The 18,624-nt window shown below is 41.5% G+C and overlaps 2 protein-coding genes across 5 annotated transcripts; both read left to right on the forward strand.

Moving 5' to 3' along the window:
- Nucleotides 1-76: 76 nt before the first annotated feature.
- On the forward strand, nucleotides 77-13,983 carry LOC306963319 (bridge-like lipid transfer protein family member 2). 4 transcript variants are annotated; one of them, XM_079556847.1, is made up of 41 exons: nucleotides 77-164; nucleotides 646-805; nucleotides 878-1,004; nucleotides 1,100-1,149; nucleotides 1,226-1,367; nucleotides 1,563-1,681; nucleotides 1,757-1,817; nucleotides 1,894-2,083; nucleotides 2,159-2,282; nucleotides 2,508-2,632; nucleotides 2,944-3,011; nucleotides 3,101-3,237; nucleotides 3,413-3,570; nucleotides 3,766-3,959; nucleotides 4,029-4,326; nucleotides 4,399-4,604; nucleotides 4,677-5,718; nucleotides 5,794-5,985; nucleotides 6,154-6,356; nucleotides 6,434-6,552; nucleotides 6,633-6,856; nucleotides 6,936-7,126; nucleotides 7,219-7,318; nucleotides 7,392-7,591; nucleotides 7,658-7,961; nucleotides 8,052-8,209; nucleotides 8,513-8,719; nucleotides 8,786-8,885; nucleotides 9,459-9,641; nucleotides 9,762-9,883; nucleotides 9,970-10,125; nucleotides 10,204-10,325; nucleotides 10,409-10,589; nucleotides 10,765-10,851; nucleotides 10,977-10,985; nucleotides 11,816-11,926; nucleotides 12,009-12,144; nucleotides 12,388-12,512; nucleotides 12,592-12,693; nucleotides 12,768-12,902; nucleotides 13,015-13,983. In XM_079556847.1, exons 2-41 carry the CDS (start codon nucleotides 735-737, stop codon nucleotides 13,198-13,200), a joined length of 6,765 nt encoding a protein of 2,254 aa, XP_079412973.1. In that variant the 5' UTR covers nucleotides 77-164; nucleotides 646-734; the 3' UTR covers nucleotides 13,201-13,983. The 4 variants fall into 4 exon arrangements, with proteins under 4 accessions (XP_079412973.1, XP_079412975.1, XP_079412974.1 ...); XM_079556849.1 differs by having other exon boundaries at nucleotides 3,452-3,570; XM_079556848.1 differs by lacking the exon at nucleotides 10,977-10,985.
- Nucleotides 13,984-14,257: 274 nt separating this feature from the next.
- Nucleotides 14,258-17,408, forward strand: LOC306963606 (ribosomal protein S6 kinase-related protein-like). Its single transcript, XM_079557182.1, has 12 exons — nucleotides 14,258-14,368; nucleotides 14,760-14,999; nucleotides 15,071-15,154; nucleotides 15,241-15,309; nucleotides 15,467-15,536; nucleotides 15,759-15,866; nucleotides 15,930-15,970; nucleotides 16,109-16,136; nucleotides 16,200-16,289; nucleotides 16,724-16,812; nucleotides 16,890-17,000; nucleotides 17,083-17,408. The coding sequence occupies exons 1-12, from the start codon at nucleotides 14,339-14,341 to the stop codon at nucleotides 17,401-17,403; spliced, it is 1,281 nt and encodes a 426-aa protein (XP_079413308.1). The 5' UTR covers nucleotides 14,258-14,338; the 3' UTR covers nucleotides 17,404-17,408.
- The last annotated feature ends 1,216 nt before the right edge of the window (nucleotides 17,409-18,624 follow it).

Genomic DNA, 18,624 nt, shown 5'->3' on the forward strand with positions numbered 1-18,624 from the left:
TTTTCTATTATTATTTTTGTGTTAATGTGAAGAATCAGCGTTAGCATAGATCACACAGTGGTCGGCCCTTTTCCAGACTGGACTTGGCTGAGAGAGAGATGCCAGCTAAGCAGCAGGGCGGATCACCACAGCTGCACTGTTTACTTCTCCTGCAACTGTCACAAGTATGTCGCTGCTTTAAGTATCGTGTTTGAAGAAACTTGGCGCTTTAAACATGTTATCAGGTAGGTTCATTTCGATTTTAAATGAAGACTAACGCGGTTTTTGTGTGAAATGAAAGTTGTCAGTGCAGCAGTTGTGCTAACTCGGCTACGTCTTTAGCATTAGCTTGTCCCTGCTAGCACTGATTTGCTACTGATTTTGTGGAGTGAGACTGCCCAAATGTTTTAACCATTTCCTGTGCGAATGAGTCGAATTGCTGTCCATATAGCTAGCTGGGCATTTGTGATTCATCCACATTGCATTGTTTTTTTTAAACACCCCTTTGCTGAGAGTTAAAGTTTAGCTAGCAATGTTTCCTCCAGAAACACCATATCTGTGAAATGCAATCTTGTCATTTGTTACTATTTATGTCAGATGCAACCTTCATCACAAATGGAGCTGGGACTCTAATCACTTGAACTGAGAGGGACTTTTCCCGAGCTGCAGTCTCCTGTTTGACAGCAGCTGGCAGAAGACAGAGGAGGAACAGACAAACCATGTTCACTTTTTGAGCGTGATCTATCTGGGATAAGATGTCTCTCCTTCTACCAACAATACCTCTGTTATTTATTGTTGGAGCGTTATTCTTGTGGATTGTATGCAGGTAAATAGATGGAGTTTGTATTCTTCATTGTGAGGGTTAAAGCGTTACAGGAAATGCTTCTCTTGTTTGCAGGTGGTTTCTAGTTAGGTTGGCTGTAAAGTATTTTAGGACTGCCCTGAACGCAGAGTTAAAGATCAACTCATTTGGACTGTTTTCTCTTAATGGAGTCGTCATCCAGTTTCACCCTCAGCACACTTTGGTAAGACACGCCTTACGAACCACACACTGCAGGCTTCAAACAGCTATCCAGACTATGCAAGACAAGTGTATTAAGAAGATCTTTCTTTGCCACAGGAAATTGACAGAATATGGATATCAAGCAAACTCTTCAACCCCGGATTGCCGTAAGTATATGGCCCACGCCTCACCCATACTGTCATTTGTCAGATCATATGTCAGATACAGTGATGCGTTTTGCAGGAGATACTTGGGATTATGCATCGGAGAAACTCGAATTAGGATAGACTTGCAGTCACCGCTGAATCCACTGCTGACAAAAAGCCATGGGAAGAAATCTGGGAAAATGTTTGTCAACCCCACTTTGCTCCACTTTATTTCACAAGTATGCAGCCTTTTATAAACATATTTTCACCCTCCTAACATAATTACCAAAGTAGTTATTTATGTATTTATTTAATTATTTACTGCCGAAAATCTTTAAATGGGACTTGGGCAATTATGCTTGGAGGCTTATAATATATTTTGAACTACAGATGCATGATAACCCACTAACATGTCGACTGATGTATGTTTTCAGTTGCTATCATTTCACATTAGTTCAGTCAATGTGATGGTGCTGAACCTAGCACTGTCAGAGTCACTGTGGCATATGACGATCAGTGGCATTACGTTACTACTGGACCATCAGAGCACAAAGTAAGTCTGAAAAGATGTATACAATTCTATATCATAATCATTATAATATTTATTCAATTTCATTTTCTGATCAAGGTTGGCTTGGGATTTTTCTGTGGGGAAACTTAGCAGTAAAGTCCTCAAAAGCAGTCAATTGGTGAGGTTATTTTTAATTTATTCGTTTACAACAGTGGTGCAAACTTTACAGTTTAACATATTTAATTTTTCTACAGGACATCTGTTTGGCTGAGGTTGCTGTGAGCCTGTTGTTGTCAGGTGATGTCAGTCTGCCAGATCTGAAGCCAGGCTGTTTATCCTTGTGTGTGAGGACTCTCATAGGAGAGCTCCATGAAGGACTTTTTCTCAGCCAACTCCTACTTCCTTCTTCCCACACAAAAAACACATCAACAGACGATAACTCTAGTAAGTAGTTACTGAAAATCAATGTCTTTTTTTTTTTGAGACTCATTTTTGTTTCTGTTTTCTATTTTTGGATAGTTTGTGAAGGCAATGACTTTTTCCGATCAGAGGATGTGGAACGGTTTCACCAACTCGTTCCTCAGAAGGTCAATGTGGAATTGGATAACACAAATGTAACTCTGTCCATGCACAGTCAGAAAAGGTGAGTTGACCTTTTCACTTTGGTTTAATGCAGATTGAAAGTAAAATCTGTTGGCATTCAAGTGAAGTAAATAAACACAAGATTATATTATTTATGTACCACAAAGTATGTCAACCTTTTGGTGATTTATTACTCAACATATGATTTTGATGTGTTTTGTAGCCTGTATTTTTTTAAGAACAGTATGATTTGAATATTTACTGTACTGATTAATGTTATTCTAAGGCACCTGAACTGGACTTTGAAGTCTTTGAAACTCTGTTACGGTCGAGACGATGAACAGCATCCACTCAAAAGCTTTTCACCTGAGCTGAGCTTTCCCCAGAGTCACCTCCAAATCCAACTGGAAGGTTCGTTTTTTATTGGTTCTCAAACTTTGGCACGTGTACCACTGGTGGTTAGTGTCTACAGTTTTTGATTTCATTCATTTTTGTTCATCCTTCAATTTTGTTAGTGCTTTAGCAATGCATTTAAGTGATTTTCTGGATTGAACTTGATTGCCCGAGAGCCTACACAAACATGGCCAGTTTAGGGATAATTTGGTCCAATATACTATAGATTGATTTTGATCCAGGCCTGATAGTGCTTGGTAACTTGTTGGTTTGAGAACCACTGATTTAAACATTTACCTAACATAAAGTCATTTCTTGTTGCTTGGCAGATGGACTTCTTCTTTCCCAAAGTAGACAAAGGATTCTTTGTGTGAACACTCTGAAGACAGCACTGCAAGTGAGTAGGCAGTTTTACCACACATTGCCACACATTTGCAAAGCCTCACATGTCGGATTTTTGAAATGCTAAATTGATTTCTCGTTCAGGTTTCGTCGATGGATATTTCCTCATTTTTCACTGTTAACACCTGCATCATCCACTACCGTCATCAGGAGTTCTCCCATTGGCTCAATCTGTTTTCATGGGAAACATTACTGCACAGAAAAACGGCACATAAAAAAAGGCAAGTGACCATAAACTCAAAATCAAGACTTTTTAATTTCAATTGTTTGTTTCTAATCATATGAATGTTGAGGCTGTATGAAACTTTTTAATGTTTATCTCTTGCTATTTCTCCTCTTACCCGTGTGTTTGTGTGCACTATCCTATTTTGTCTTGGTGTTTTTGTTCTATTTTAGCCCATTAGTTTATTTCCCCAACCTCCTCCTTATTCTCAGGCGCCTCCCTCATCTGGATGCCCCTGTAATGCTCACCTCCAGTGTGACCAATGTGAATGTGTCTGTTCAACTGGGAGACACAACACCGTTTGCTCTTGGGTTCCTCTCTGTGAATGCAGGTAACATTATTATTGTTATTTTTCTAAATTAAAGTAGTCGTGGATACAGAAAGTTACATAATATAAACTCTATGCATATAAAGAAAATCGTCAAGGTGAGATTAGCTGTGAGTGTTACATGTTAACTAAACAAGGCATGGCCCCAGCCCTATCAGTGGAACTTGGTGATCACAACATTGTTTTTCGCCGTTTCAGAATTAAAGCATTTGCCCGACATTAGAACGGACCATGGATCACCAGAGCCTCAGAACGTGCACCAGCGGGCATCTGTGGTCCTGGACAGTTTCTGGTGGAGAGTGGGGCAGGGCTCTCACATCCAACAGGCCCCTCACCCGCCTGGTAAACATGTTTGGGGAGAGGCCCTCGTACTGGACTCTCTAACTCTAAAGGTATGGCATATTCTTTTGTGATTTCCACTGACAGAACGAAATGATCAAATGCGGTTTCTTCTTCTCCAGGGGAGCTTCAACCGCCCGCACTTTGAGGTTTGTGATCAGCTGCCGTGTCTGAACCTGGAGTCCAGTCTGAAGGGGCTGCAGGTGGAGCTCTCAGAGACCTGTGCACTATGCCTTTCCCGCCTTTTGTTTCTGCTTGTCCCTCGTGATGAGGACCTGCACCTTTCAGAAGACACCACTGCAGCACCTGCACTTAATGATCCTACAGTCCAACCCAACACTCCATCGCATCTCAGCTTTCTTTTTAAACTGGACTCCCGTTTCGAGGATGTAAATGTGTTCACGTTGTCCAATCTGGCTGGTATGTTCTTGAGCTGCGTTACGACTTCTACTGCAAAAACTGTGCCTTCATCAAATGTTCATGTCCCTATAGGAGCTGTCTCCGTGCGGATGGATACTATACTTGTTTTAAGCTCCACAGAAAGCTGTAATGTCACTCTGCAAGGGTTTGCGCTCTCAGTCATAAAGACGGTGAAGGAGAACATGGAAATGTGCTGTCCTGCCTCTGAGACTCCAAGCCCCATATTGAAAATAGCAGCTATTAGTTTCTCTTATCACATCACAATCCACACATTTCAGGTAACAAAACATACAGGTAAATATAATTGTCTGAATTGTGCATAATCTTCACCTATCTGTTTTGTCATTTAGGTCCAGTGTCAAGAGGAGCTCAGTGTTGACTGGACACCTTCAGATCACATGGTCTTATATCAACACATGACTGAGGCGCAGGCTTGTTGGTTTATGCTTTGTAGAACTCAAAAGGAAAGTCCTGATAAGCCTAGTGCTAGTGGATCAAGCCAAAGTAAGAGTCTTATTGTTCGCCTTGAACTCGGCTGTACGCGCCTGACAGCCCATGTGAGCGAGGAAAACTACATTTTACTCCATGCTGAAGCCCTTTTGCTTTCAAAGCAGGCTTGTTCCATGCATCTACAGTCACCGTGTCTCATTTTTAACTTTGACGGCAACAACATAGTCACCTTTAAATCCCTTAATGTAGAGACACATTCGGATCTAGCAGAAATGCAGCTACACAGAGGTGCCTTCTCTTTCCTGACTACTCCTAAGAATCGAGTTTGGGTCTTGACTTGCCCGCTGTTGGCTGTGGAATTTCCCTATCAGTACAACTTCTCCAACACTTTTGACATGGCCATCAGTGTTCAGAAGTGGTTAAAAACACTTCATCTGTCCCAGAGTCAAACTAAAGACATCCAGCGCTTGCCTCCTGATCTTGTGTTTAAAATCAGCCAGTTTTCTTTTGTCTTCCTCGATGATGTCTTTGAAATTAAGTTGCGCGATAACTACGAGTTGATGAAAGATGAGAGTAAGGAAAGTGCCAAGCGTCTGCAGTTACTGGATAAGAAAGTCGGTGATCTCCGTAAGCAGCATGGTGAACTACTTCCGGCCAGGAAGATAGAGGAGCTATACAGTTCACTTGAGAAAAAGCATATTGAGATCTACATCCAGCGTTCAAGACGTCTCTATGCCAACACTCCCATGAGGAAGTCCCTGCTCACATGGACTGTGTCTGACCTGGAGTTGGTGGCTCTGGCTGATGATTCCCTTCATGGGCCGGAGAGGGTGCGTGAGCAGCTGAGAGACATCGACCGGATCAGCCCATTCCCGAGAGACGGACTGCCCCTGGTGGTGCAGTGGGGTCGAGCTGTCAAATTCAAACTTGCCGCCTTTTTGGGTATGTTTAAAACTACCGTACAAGTATTTGCTTCCTTTGACCTTTTGTATAAGGTGCCCTTTTAACCTGTTACAGTGAGAATTCGGGACTATCCTCGATACTTATTTGAAATCCGTGATTGGCAGCTGTCAGGACGTCTTGTTGGGACAGAACAAGATGGGCTTGCAAGAGGTCATCGCAAAGAAGTGGTCCCTCTTGGCTCACCGTGGGGAGATGTGACGGTCCACAGGAATGTACCACCTCTCAAGTTCTACTATGACTTTAAATGTAAGGGAAGATCAGTTGTTGGGCTGAATGAACCATAAAGTTTTTTGTTTTTTCAGATACAAAATTGGTTGCTTGCTTTTTGAATAGTGAATGTGTAGAAATATTGTTTACTGTTCATTCTTTGGTGTTTCAGAAGTGATGTTTTCCGCTTCTTCTTTTTTTATGCAGCAACCATCTCCCTGTACACTATTGTCTGGGGACCCTGTTGGGACCCTGCCTGGACTCTAATTGGCCAGTCAGTGGATTTGTTGACCAAGCAAACAGCTGACCTCTCTCCTCTCCTTGCCTGGTGGGACAAAAGTCGGCTTCTTCTCCATGGTCACTGGGTAATGGACATTGAGCAAGCAAATCTCCATCAGCTGGCTACAGAGGTAAGGCAGCACACAGTCAATTTGCAAGAAATCAAAAAGTTATTATCTAATTATTCACATTACATTTTCTTTTATAGGACCCTTACAACACGACAGAAAACTTGCACTGGGAGTGGAGTAAACTCAGCTTTGACTGGAACCCTGGCCAATTTGTGTTTAAAGGCGACTTGGAGGTCAACGTTCGGACAGCATCAAAGTAAAGCTAACTTTATCAGAAAGTAACTCAACATTAAAATCATAAACTGTCACTCATTGTTTGATCTGTCGTGTATGTAGGTATGACGATATCTGCTTTCTGAATTTGCCAAACCTGTGTATGACCCTCGACCTTCAGTGGCTTTGCCATGGAAACCCTCATGACCACCATGCAGTGACTCTGTGCTGTGCTGACAGTATCGCAGATGTGACTTCAGGACAACCTCATGACTCTTACAGAGCTTTCCGCTCAGAAAACCTCAATCTCTCCATCACCATGGATCTCAATCAGGGCACTGGCTCCGGTGTGTACGTTTTCTAGATTTATTCAAAGAAACCTCTATATGTGTAATACATTTGGAACAATATAATTTGTTTTTTTAGAGCCTTCCCAGCCCAAAATCCTACTGTACAGCAGCACTTTACGGTGGATGCAGAATTTTTGGGCCACCTGGACAAATGTTTCTCGACCCATATGCAGAGGCAAGCTCTTCCAAAGCCTTAAGCCTGTTCGCAAGAAGCTGGGCCAGCACTACAAGCAGATGTCTTACACCGCTGCTTTCCCACAGTTGCAGGTGAGTCTTTTTTGCATGTAAGCTTTGTGTTGGATTTGTACTCTCTCCTATAAAGCTAAACTAATATAGCATTGGTGCATGTGCTGCCTCAGGTGCTGTATTGGGCGTCCTTTGCCCAGCAGAGAGGAATTCAAGTAGAGTGCAGTAAAGGCCATGTGTTTACTCGAGGGGCTCAGAGGCTCATTCCACAGGGTACGGCCTTGGTTTTCGCTCAATTTACACACACCATTCAAATTGAGCGTTAATTGACCTGTGTCTCCTCCAGCTGGGACTGTGATGAGGAGGCTGATCTCTGAGTGGAACGTGACCCAAATGGTGAGTGAGCTGTCGCAGGTGACTGTCCACCTCATGGCCTCTACGTGGGACGAGACTGCAGATCACCAATTAAACACCCAGGTCAACAAAACCCACCTGCTCAGTCTGTCTTCTCTGAGCTACCAGCGCCAAAGCAATCGTATGGAGGAGGTAATAGGCACACAACTACTGCACAAGCATGGTTTTAGGATTTTAACAATACTATTTTCTGAACAGGAGGTGAATACAAAAGATGAGACCAATGCTTCCTACACTCATAAACTGCGTCTTGTGGACCTGCGTGCCTCCTGGACCACCACCAACAGAAACATAGCCTTTGCTCTGTATGATGGCTACAAAAAGGCATCGGTCTTGAAGAGGAACCTCTCCACTGAAGCTTTGAAGGGACTGAAGATTGACACACACACAGTGCAGGCCAAGAAGCTCAAACGATCTCCTTCCAACTACTCTCCAACAACGGCTCCTACGACACCCACTACCACTGGCACCCTCAGTCGAGCAGAAAAACATCACAATGAAGGTGAGCTACTAGCTTTATAATTACCAAACAATAATAATGTTTTAAGCAAGTCATGTATTTTTCTGTACTGATCCATTTTTTTCTTTTTAGGAACCTCAATGCTCCAAAAATTGATTGAGGAAACGGATCGGTTTGTGGTGTTCTCAGAAGAAGACTCGGGTGTCAGTGATCAGCTGTGTGGCATTGCAGCGTGTCAAACTGATGATGTTTACAATCGCAACTGGTTCATTGAGTTGGTCAATTGCCAGGTAAAAAATATGGGCTCATCAAAGGTTCTATAGTAATAGTTTTAGTTAATTTTTGCCTCTAACAAGTGCTACTATTTGCAAAAGAAATCACTCAAATAACCCCCCAAAACATCCTTTGATACTTTGTAGTTTTGGAACACTTACTTAATTACAGTATCTATCTTACATTTAAGAGATGCATTTGGAGCCTAAATAATACGTTTGGAATGACACCCGTCTTCCACACACTTTTTTTTTCTTTGACATGATTAAATGAAAACATGAATATGTTACTCATCAATTGTCTTGTTTTTCCTTGTGCAGATGATGTTGCGTGGGACCGAGACAGCTGGCTGTGTGCTTGTGTCTGCAGCTAAAGCTCAGCTCCTTCAGTGTGAACACCATCCAGCCTGGTACAATGACACTCTGAAGCAGAAAACCACATGGACATGTCTGCTCGATGGCATGCAGTACTTTGCCACTATGGAGCCCAACCCATCTGAGGATGAGGACAGGCAGCTGTGGCTGGAGGTATAGGTCCGACTTATTGGCCATCCAACCGTTACCAATGTGCTAAATTCTTTTTGTTGTATTCAGGTTAAAAACATTGAAGAACATAGGCAGAGGCACCTAGACTCTGTTTTGGAGCTGATGGAAAGTGGCCAGGCAGTGGGGGGAATGGTTAGCACCACTACAGGTATATTTTGAAACCAGAAAAATAAAACAAAATTTAGTTTTGGTTTATTGTGGAAAAAAAGAAGACAAACAAACCCCTTGTTTTTTACTTTGAATTCACACATTTTCTCCATCCATCCATCCATTTTCTTCCGCTTTATCCGGGGCCGGGTCGCGGGGGCAGCAGTCTCAGCAGAGATGCCCAAACCCAACAAATTTTCTATAGATCTAATATTTAGTATAATCATTTTTATTGCTGCTCTATTTTAATTGCACTTAATCACATGGTGTTTATGTGTCATATGAAATGTGATAAACGTGCACAGCAATTTATATCTGAATGAAAAATTCTTTGTCAACTTTAATTTGCATATTTTCAACCAATTCTGGTGAAGATGTAACAAAACGTCTCAACGGAGCAATAAACATAAACGTATAAGATTTTGCTTCAGCACACTCCTTTTGAGCAGAATTTTAACTGCATAAATAAACTAAACTAAACTGACCAGTCAGCTATTGAAATAATGATCCATTGCAGCCCAAGTACTGTGCTAAAAATGTAAATCTATTCTATCTTCCCTTTTTCCATGAGCAGATTGGAACCAGCCGGCCCAGGTCAACGAAACCCAACAGGTTCAGCGAATCATTTCCCGCTGCAGCTGCCGAATGCACTACATCAGTTACAGCCATGACATAAACCCTGAACTGGAAACACAAATTAAGCCCCCCGAGTTTCGAAACACCCACGAGAAAGAAGACCTGCTGAAGAAGCAAGCCGGTGTGTGCCCCAGCATTAATGCACGTGTTTTCGTTGGCCTTGACACTATACCTGTATTCGGACATGCAGTAACAAGGGCGGTATGACTCTTTAATTGTGTTGTGCTGTTTTACATTACAGGAGCGGTGGACACTTTCACCCTTATTCACCATGACCTTGAGATATCAACAAATCCTGTTCAATATGCCATGATTCTGGATATTGTAAACAACCTGTTGCTTCACGTGGAGCCCAGGAGGAAGGTGGGCTAACGGGTCTAGACCACTGTGATGAATTATTCCATTTTTAAACCTATTAATGCGCATTTCTCATTTTGTCCACTGTGTAGGAGCACAGCGAGAAAAAGCAACGAGTGCGCTTCCAGTTGGAGATTTCGAGTAACCCCGAGGAGCAGCGCAGCAGCATCCTACATCTCCAGGAGGCAGTCAGGCAGCACCTGGCTCAGATCAGACGGCTGGAGAAACAGATATATTCAAATATTCGGGTCTGCCACTGTCTTTTATCAGTAACCGCCATAATGTGAAAGAAAAATGTAATGTAATAGTTTTATCTTTTTGAACAGGCCCTACCTGAAGACTTTAGCATGGATGAACTGGCAGATATCAATATAGGACTCCAGAATCAGCTGAACCAGGAGAAGAACGACATGCAGATGAAAAGCGAGGAGCTCAATATTCTTATCAGGTCTGTCATTAGACTTCACACATATAGCACTTACAGACTTTGTTGCAAAGAACACTACATTTTACAATTTCTGTAAACTTTAGGTGTTTCAAGGACTTTCAGCTGCAACGGGCCAATAAGCTGGAGCTGAGGAAGCCCCCTGAAGATGTGAGTGTGGTGAGGAGAACGGAGATCTACTTTGCGCAGGCACGTTGGTGTCTGACCGAAGAGGACGGACAGCTCGGGATTGCGGAGCTAGAGCTGCAAAGGTTTATGTACAGCAAGGTCAGCTTCCATATGACATTATTATTTCAATCAATAGTCTCCCTGTTATTTGGTTGTTTGCTCTCAGTCACAGATCTTTATTTAGTAACATCAAAGGTCTGGAATAGTAACTTGTGGATGTTTGTACACCTTGTGGAGAGTAGACAGTTTTTATGAGCTTCCTTTCTCTTTGTAGCTGAACAAGTCTGATGACACAGCAGAACATCTGTTGGAGCTCGGTTGGTTCACCATGAACAACCTTCTTCCCAATGCTGCCTACAAGGTACACTTTTTATGTGAAATTTCCAACTGGTTTAATATGTTTGCAGTTTATTATTAATTTGCAGCACATGTTGCTTAAATACTATTATTTTATATTCAATTTCTTTACCTGGTCGTCCTGTGCAGCGATTAAGGGTATGTACACAGAACTAAAGTGTTGCCACTGGTAGTGTGCATTAGTGATGCGCGGGTTGCGGGTAAAGCTGTGGACCCCGTGGGTTGCCCGTGAGTCGGGTCGGGTCATGAAATTCTAATTTGACCGTATGGTGGGTTGGGGCGAATCAAAATGCGCAATCATTGTCGCCGTGTATTTAGCCACGTTTAATTGAGACATCTTTGCAGCAGGTTTTTGACGTAAATATGAGGCCGATTATCATAAAACAAGCACCGTTTTGCAGCTGTGGTGCCTAGAACGCTTTTATGGAGTCCAATGCCACCTGTTTTCATGGTATGTGTCTCTGTGCATGAGTTTGCGTTACCTCCACTCTTTAACCAGTCTGCTGCTCTGAGCAGGAGGGAGAGAGAACAGGATGAGACGCGCTATTCCCATTAATTTAACTACGCCTCATTCTTGCCTTTTTATTGTTCGTTTTACTTTTAAGCACATTTTCAGGTGGACCTAAAGTCGTGGTCCATTCAGACTTAAGTCTCCATATTTATAACTTTTAATGGTTCTTACCGGGGCAATAAAAATAGAAACGTTGTGGGCGCGGTAGAAACTGCTCCAAATGCAGGCCAAAAGGGCTTACAAAAAACTTAACCCGAGTATCACTAGTGTTGCATAAATCATCTGGTGTATCCACTTGTGCCCACAATGTTGCATGCATGGAAGGTCTCGTTGCATAAAAAAAAAAACACATTTTGTTATTTCATACTGCATTGTCTCCATTATGACGCCATTCACTTTATCTGTCTAATATTTTAGAGTAATGTGGGAGATGTTTAATTTTCCTCCAATGTTATAGGTTGTGCTCAGACCACAAAGTCCCTGCCAATCAGGACGCCAGTTTGCCTTGCGCATCTTCAGTAAAGTGCGCCCCCCCGTGGGAGGAATTTCAGTGAAGGAGCATTTTGAAGTGAGTATTGACACCGATCGCTCTATGATATTATATTTTGATTTCCTTTTTTGATGAACTTATTTCTTTTTTTGATTATAAGGTAAACGTGGTGCCCCTAACAATCCAGCTCATGTATCAGTTCTTCAAAAGGATGATGGGTTTTTTCTTCCCGGGTCGAAATGTTGAGGAGGAGGAAGTTGCTGATGAGGAGGACAAGTCTAGATTGGTCACTACTGGTAACTGTTTTTTGCCCTTTTGGGTTATGAATTATTTAAATACTTTTTTTCTTTGTGAGTCAATAGCACTTCTTGGTTTCCTTTGTGAGGAGTGTTTGTGATATTGAATAGCCAGTTAGGTCATGTGCCTCAGAGCTATTAAAAGACTCTGTGTTAATGTGTGTGTATGGAGCCCAGTGGAAGTATAAGGTTCAGGTACAGTTACAGAGAGGCTGCAGCACTGAGATGAGGTCTGTGTTACAGGGATCCCTGTCAAGTCTCGGCAGTCATCGGAGGACACCATTGGCCCCATTGGTCCGAGCAAAAGCATGGCCCAGGGACTCAATCGAACAGCGGGAGTCAGAAGGTCGTTCAGAAAGCCTCCAGAGGTAACAAGCTGTGTGTTCTTCAGTGTCAATCATGTTTGTATAACTAATATTTCAAACATTGTGTAATCCCCCCATACAGCATCCTGTTGACGACATTGACAAAATGAAGGAACGGGCTGCTATGAACAACTCTTTCATTTACATAAAGATTCCTCAGGTGCCCCTCTGTGTCAGTTACAAGGTAAGTCTGCCAAGCTGCATACCTGCAACATTTAACTTGGTTGTTAAACTAACTTTCTAAAATGTTCATTAAAGGGAGAGAAGAGTAGTGTGGACTGGAAGGACCTGAACTTGGTCTTGCCTTGTTTAGAGTATCACAACAACACTTGGACATGGCTGGACTTTGCAATGGCAGTGAAAAGAGACAGTCGAAAGGCACTTGTAGCACAGGTATCAATGTTTTACGCTTCCCTTTTCCTCTGTATTTGCACAGCACGGATCAAAGTCTGAAATCTATTTAATGCGGCATGCTACATTAACATGATGATCCCACTGTGCACAGATGATAAAGGAAAAGCTGCGGTTGAAGCCAGCTGCGGGCTCTGATGTGCGAGGAAAGTCGTCTGAGGCAAAGAGTGACAACAGTCTACAGCAGCAGGAGGAAGATGAGAAGGCTCGGCTGCTCATTGGCCTCAGTACCGCGGACAAGAGCTCTGGCAAAAAGAGCATCTTCAGCCGACGCAAATGACTGCAGTCAAACAGACTTAAGTCATCATGGGGGGAAAAAGGGAGTTGGTCTAATGATTTCAAATACATCATTGTTCGTTTTAGTATTGATCACAGTCAGAGCCTGCTGAATGAAGAATCTTTTCTGTTTTTCAATACTTGAATTATTTTGCCATATCTTATAAATTATTTAGCGTTTAAACAAATGCCAGTATTTTATGTGCCATTTTGACCAAATGTGTTTTCTTTATGTGTCACTTTAATGTTCACACTGCTTTTACATACTGTACCACTTTTGCATCGAGGAAAATGTATGTAGTAATGCACTTGGTGATTCCTCTGCTTAAATATATCAAATGCAAAACTGAAAGCACCTTTTTCCTGCTGGTTCAGGAACAACACATTAAATTTGAAACACAGCATATGATGCCAATTATATATTTGTATGTTTTATCATATCTCACATGTGATATGGCTAAAGGAAATGCTTGACATTCTGGCCAAAAAAAAACAACCATAAAAGTTTTGTTTAGAGTTTTACTTGGTTTGCTCGGCAAGCTTGTGTATGTGCCTCATTCTCATCATGCTATGTGTCAAAAAAGCAAGACATTGTGAATTTCAGTGCATTATACTTTGTAATATGAGTGCTATTCATGTGGTTAATCCTGTTCCGTGTCCGATGCTGGGGATGTTTTGTAATTTTAACACTGGAGCACTTTTTATGCATAGTACTTTGATATTTTTGTACAAAATAGTTATGACTTTAAACTAATTGCTAAAGCTTCATTCACTTGCCATGAAATAAGTTTAAGAACGTGTGTGTGTGGTTTATTGTCAATAAAGCACATCCGACAGATAAAATATTCACGTCTGTTAATTCTGCATAAAAAATATAGTCTATATACATAAATATATAGTTTTTGTTTTGTTTTGTTTTTTAAGGTTTGAAGCATCACTGTGAAGTTGAGCAGCCGCGCCATGATTGATTAATGTGACTGGATGAACTGGAGCGGAATCGAGCCTTCTCGACCCCGAGCTTGACGCAGACCAGGCACAGCAGCGCAAACACCACCCGGACACGCGTCTACACGGATACTTTGACTTTAAACCAGAAACAACCTTCGAAACTACTCCTGTAGCGACGTTTGTTTTAAGATGTGATGGGAAACAGCGACAGCAGAAGACGAAGCGTGAGTAGCCCACAGGTCATCATCGGCAACGTTTTGTTTCGTAGTTTAATCATCTGAAAAGGCTACATGTTTTATACAACCTCCTCAATATGTGTCTGGTTGTCTAAATCCTGCAATTAGAGAGAAGTAAAAATAGAATCATTGATTCGATAAGTGCCTGCCCTTCCTGCCTAAAGTGCTCTCTAAATTGAGGCGCATTGAGTTGTGTACGAAATGCGCGGTATAAATAAACATGTTTTGCCTAAATTGTGTCCTAACATGCTGTTCAAATTTGTTTATTCCGAGAAATTGTTTTAGACGAGCTGTTCACTTTATATGACACCAATGAGCATACTCTATGATAACGTCTGTAGCACCCCAATAATGTAGCCTCTTATATCTTACCCTACAGCCCAATGGTGCGGCGGCTCATCACCGCAGGTTCAGCCTCTTCTCAAACTTTGGAGCGTCTGTGGCGCACAGGCTCCGGCGCGCGCCATTCTCTCAGACTGTGCAGCTACCCATCACCAATACCTCTACTTCCATCGAAGGAGGACTACTCCGTGAAATGAACAAGAGTCAACAGTCTTACATCTCTCTCTTTCTGCCTGAGTTTCCACTTCGTAAATTTCCTGGACAAAACCAGTTCCAGGTACGGTCTACAACACAAAGCCTGTAAGAACCGTGCCTTAAAACGTTGTGTTCTTCTCTTTGTTCTGATAGGTGCTTGGATTTATTGCCAAAGGATCATTTGGACCTGTATTAAAAATAAAAGACATTTCCATAAACAAAGTCTATGCTGTAAAGGTTAGTTGTGTGATCCCTGCTCTTTCCCTGGGAAATGAATGAGCTCCGAAGACTATTAATAGACTATTACTGTTTGTTGGTCACAGGTTCTGCCAAAGTCTGAGATACTAAACCATGGAGGATTGGACCAATCAAAAGAGGAAGTAATAGTGCAGGTATAAGAGTAGAAAGGTATCAGTTATAAGGTGTAAGTAAGAATACTTACCCTATAGTTATGTTAAAGAAATGTTAATGTTAAAGAAATGGCAGCGTTTCAAACTGTAACGGTCACTTTATTTTATCCATTCACTGGACGTCACTGTTGCATTTCAGCGGCAGCTCAAACACCCATTCATCCACCACCTTCAGGACTGCTGGCAGACACAGCACCATCTTTTCATCAGTGAGTTTGATCAAACAATGAAAAAATTTCATCTAAAACTCTTAGCATATTAAGTTATGGAAAATGATCAAGGCGGTCTGATTGCTGCTTCATGATTAATACATGAAATTCACTTTTTCTTTGTCATTTCCCATTTTCTCGGTGTATCATCAATCTTTGTATTTTCATGTCACATAGTGCAAGTCTACTGTTTTAAATGTGTATTGTATTTGTGAATATTAGTGTGTGATTACTGTGACATGGGGGATCTGTACACCTGCTGGTTACTACAAAGCCAGTTTGAAGAGGATGACATCCGGGTCTTTGCTGCAGAGATGGCCAGTGCTCTGGGTAGATATGGCGTTTAATCATCGCTGTCAAATCTGCAGATAATAACTCAGTCCTTTTTCGTAGGATTCCTTCATGACTTGGGTATCATGCACAGAGACATAAAGGTTTGATCATAGTAGCTTTTCACCTCTGAGAATGAAATCAATGAATAATGACTACAGTGTAGTGCTTTTAGAATCTTGTTAAGTGCAATAAAAGTCTAAGCCATTGTTATTATTAATGATCATGTTAATGCATTTCAGATGGAAAACATCCTCTTGAGTGACCATGGTAAGTGTTGTTAACTTTGTGCATCTGCTGGATCATTATCTTACTTTACCATTTTTGATTTAGGCCATCTTCGCCTGTCTGATTTTGGACTGTCCCGTCACTTGAAGCGAGGAGGAAGAGCATTTACAATATGTGGCACAATCCAGTACATGGGTATAAATATTCTATGATAGAAATTGTTGAGGCGGCAATGGCTCAGACCCATTGTCACCCATTGCCTGTATGGATGTAGTGTGTGAGTGGTTGGTGTTGGTGATGGCACATATTGACAGTCTCGCTTCCGTTAGTCTACCCCAGGGCAGCTGTGGCTACAATAGTAGCTTACCACCACTAAGTATGGAGTGAATGAATAATGCAATGTACAGTGTCCAGAAAAGCGCTATAAAAAAAACAATGCATTATTATTATTATACAGTGGGGAAAAAAGTACAGATAAGTCTATAGGAAACTGACCAAATCCTTTTTTTGCCCACTGTATATTAATACAAGTGTAGGCCACTATTGGACACTATAATTATAATTACAAATAATTGTAGTGGATTAATACTATATTATGACTTTGCCCAAAACACATGCTTCCTTGACAGCCCCTGAAGTTCTCGGTGGAGGTCCATATAACCACGCTGCCGACTGGTGGTCACTTGGTATTATGCTGCATTGCCTGGCGACTGGTGAGGTAAAGATGCCTGTAGTTTGTGTACACTGAAGGAAAAGTTATAAAAAAATCTGCCTTGACTTTAATTCTGTTATTAGTTTCCAGTGCCCCCCGAGTCGGGCCACATCGCCATGTTGAACAAGGTCAAACAGTGCCCTTACATCATTCCCAATACGTGCAATGCTGCCCTTACTGTATTACTCACTGAGGTTTGTACATGTCACTGGCCCTGTGAACCAAGACCAACATTATCAAATAGTGACTTTTTTGTATGTTTTTTTTTTTTTACAGCTCCTGTCTAAAAACCCTGTGAACCGCCTCCGTAATCTCGACTGTTTCCAAATGCAGGCTTTCTTCAGAGGAACCTCCTTTGACTCTGAGATGTTGCAGAAAAGGCCTGTTGAGGTTATTCTTAAACTTAGGAATCACCCGGACTGGCCGGCCAAAGCAATGCGAGGCCTTACAGTGGACTATTTGAAAAACTTTGACTATGGCAAAGTCCATTGCTCACCCACATACATTTCTCAAGGATCATCATCATTACCCAAAACAAATCTGGGCTTTAACCAGCAAGAATCTAGACCTTTAGACGTTAACTCTGGATGCTCATAACTTTATCTGTTGAGTAGTGTCAAAAGTTTGTTGAGTTAATCCCACATTTTATATTGAAATTTCATTTCAACTTCATGTTGCAAGGAGGTTATCAGATTATAACCAAACAATGTGTTAAATGACTTAAGTTACAGTCCAATACTGTGTTATGTAACTTATATTTTACTCAAATAAGAATAATAAACTGCAGTTTCAATCCATATGTTCTGTTGCACTGTCTTGATATGACCCAGTTAGAAGCACACTCCGAAATCTATTAAGGACAACCTTAATGGGACAGCAAACTGAGGACCAGTGTTATTAAATGTTTTTAATTGGGTGACAGAGGAATTGCTAAGGTCCCTGCGAGACTTGATGTAGTCTATAATTGCTGCGCTCCTCCAAGCAGCCTATATTTAAAACGGTATCTCCTCTTGCGTCTGCCACAGGACATTACCTCCCTCTCAGGCCCTTGTCTTTGATAGGTCCACCATGTCTGTGTTGTGGCAGCCAGTCCATTGACCCACATCTCATTCACAGACACACTGACCCACAATTCAAGAAAGACATCTTCTCAATGCTCTGTTCATAGCTTTTACTATAGGCTGGCCTGGCTACCACACAATATGTACACAAAACAACATTGCTGCAAGGACTATGAACAAATCACGTGTTCCTTACTATTATAGTAATGGTGTGTACAGTTACAAAATGACATGTAACTCTTCGGTGGTTTATTGTCATTGTTAAATAGAACAAAATTGCATTTAGAACATCATCATTAGGCTAATAAAAGGCTCTTAACAGGTAGCAACACAAGCAGATGTGGACAATAACAGTAACCAGCTGCAGTGCACTGTAATAAATAATATAGCAGTTCAACTTAAAATTCTATGTTAACTTTCTGCCATAAAGATTTGAGCTCATTGAAGGTACCGATATTGTTTCAATCAAGTAAAACCAGTAAGTTATAAATGGTCCATAAAGCATTGCTATAAATTGTTTCAACTTAACAGTTTCAGTTTTAACAAACCAACATGATTTGTTGTGCCAACCATAAACTTGTATTGCTTCTTCATATTAACGCAAGTGTGTGTGTTTTTTAAACTCACGAGGCTAAGTTAAAAACATCTTTGACCTATAATTGAATGTCAAAAGAAAACAATGTTTTGAGCTCTATGAACACATCAGGTTAAGTTATGAACAGATTTCAACTCATTCACTGTAGTTGAATGAAACCAA

Source organism: Gobius niger, assembly GCF_951799975.1.
Source record: "Gobius niger genome assembly, chromosome: 1".
Lineage (NCBI taxonomy): Eukaryota > Metazoa > Chordata > Actinopteri > Gobiiformes > Gobiidae > Gobius > Gobius niger.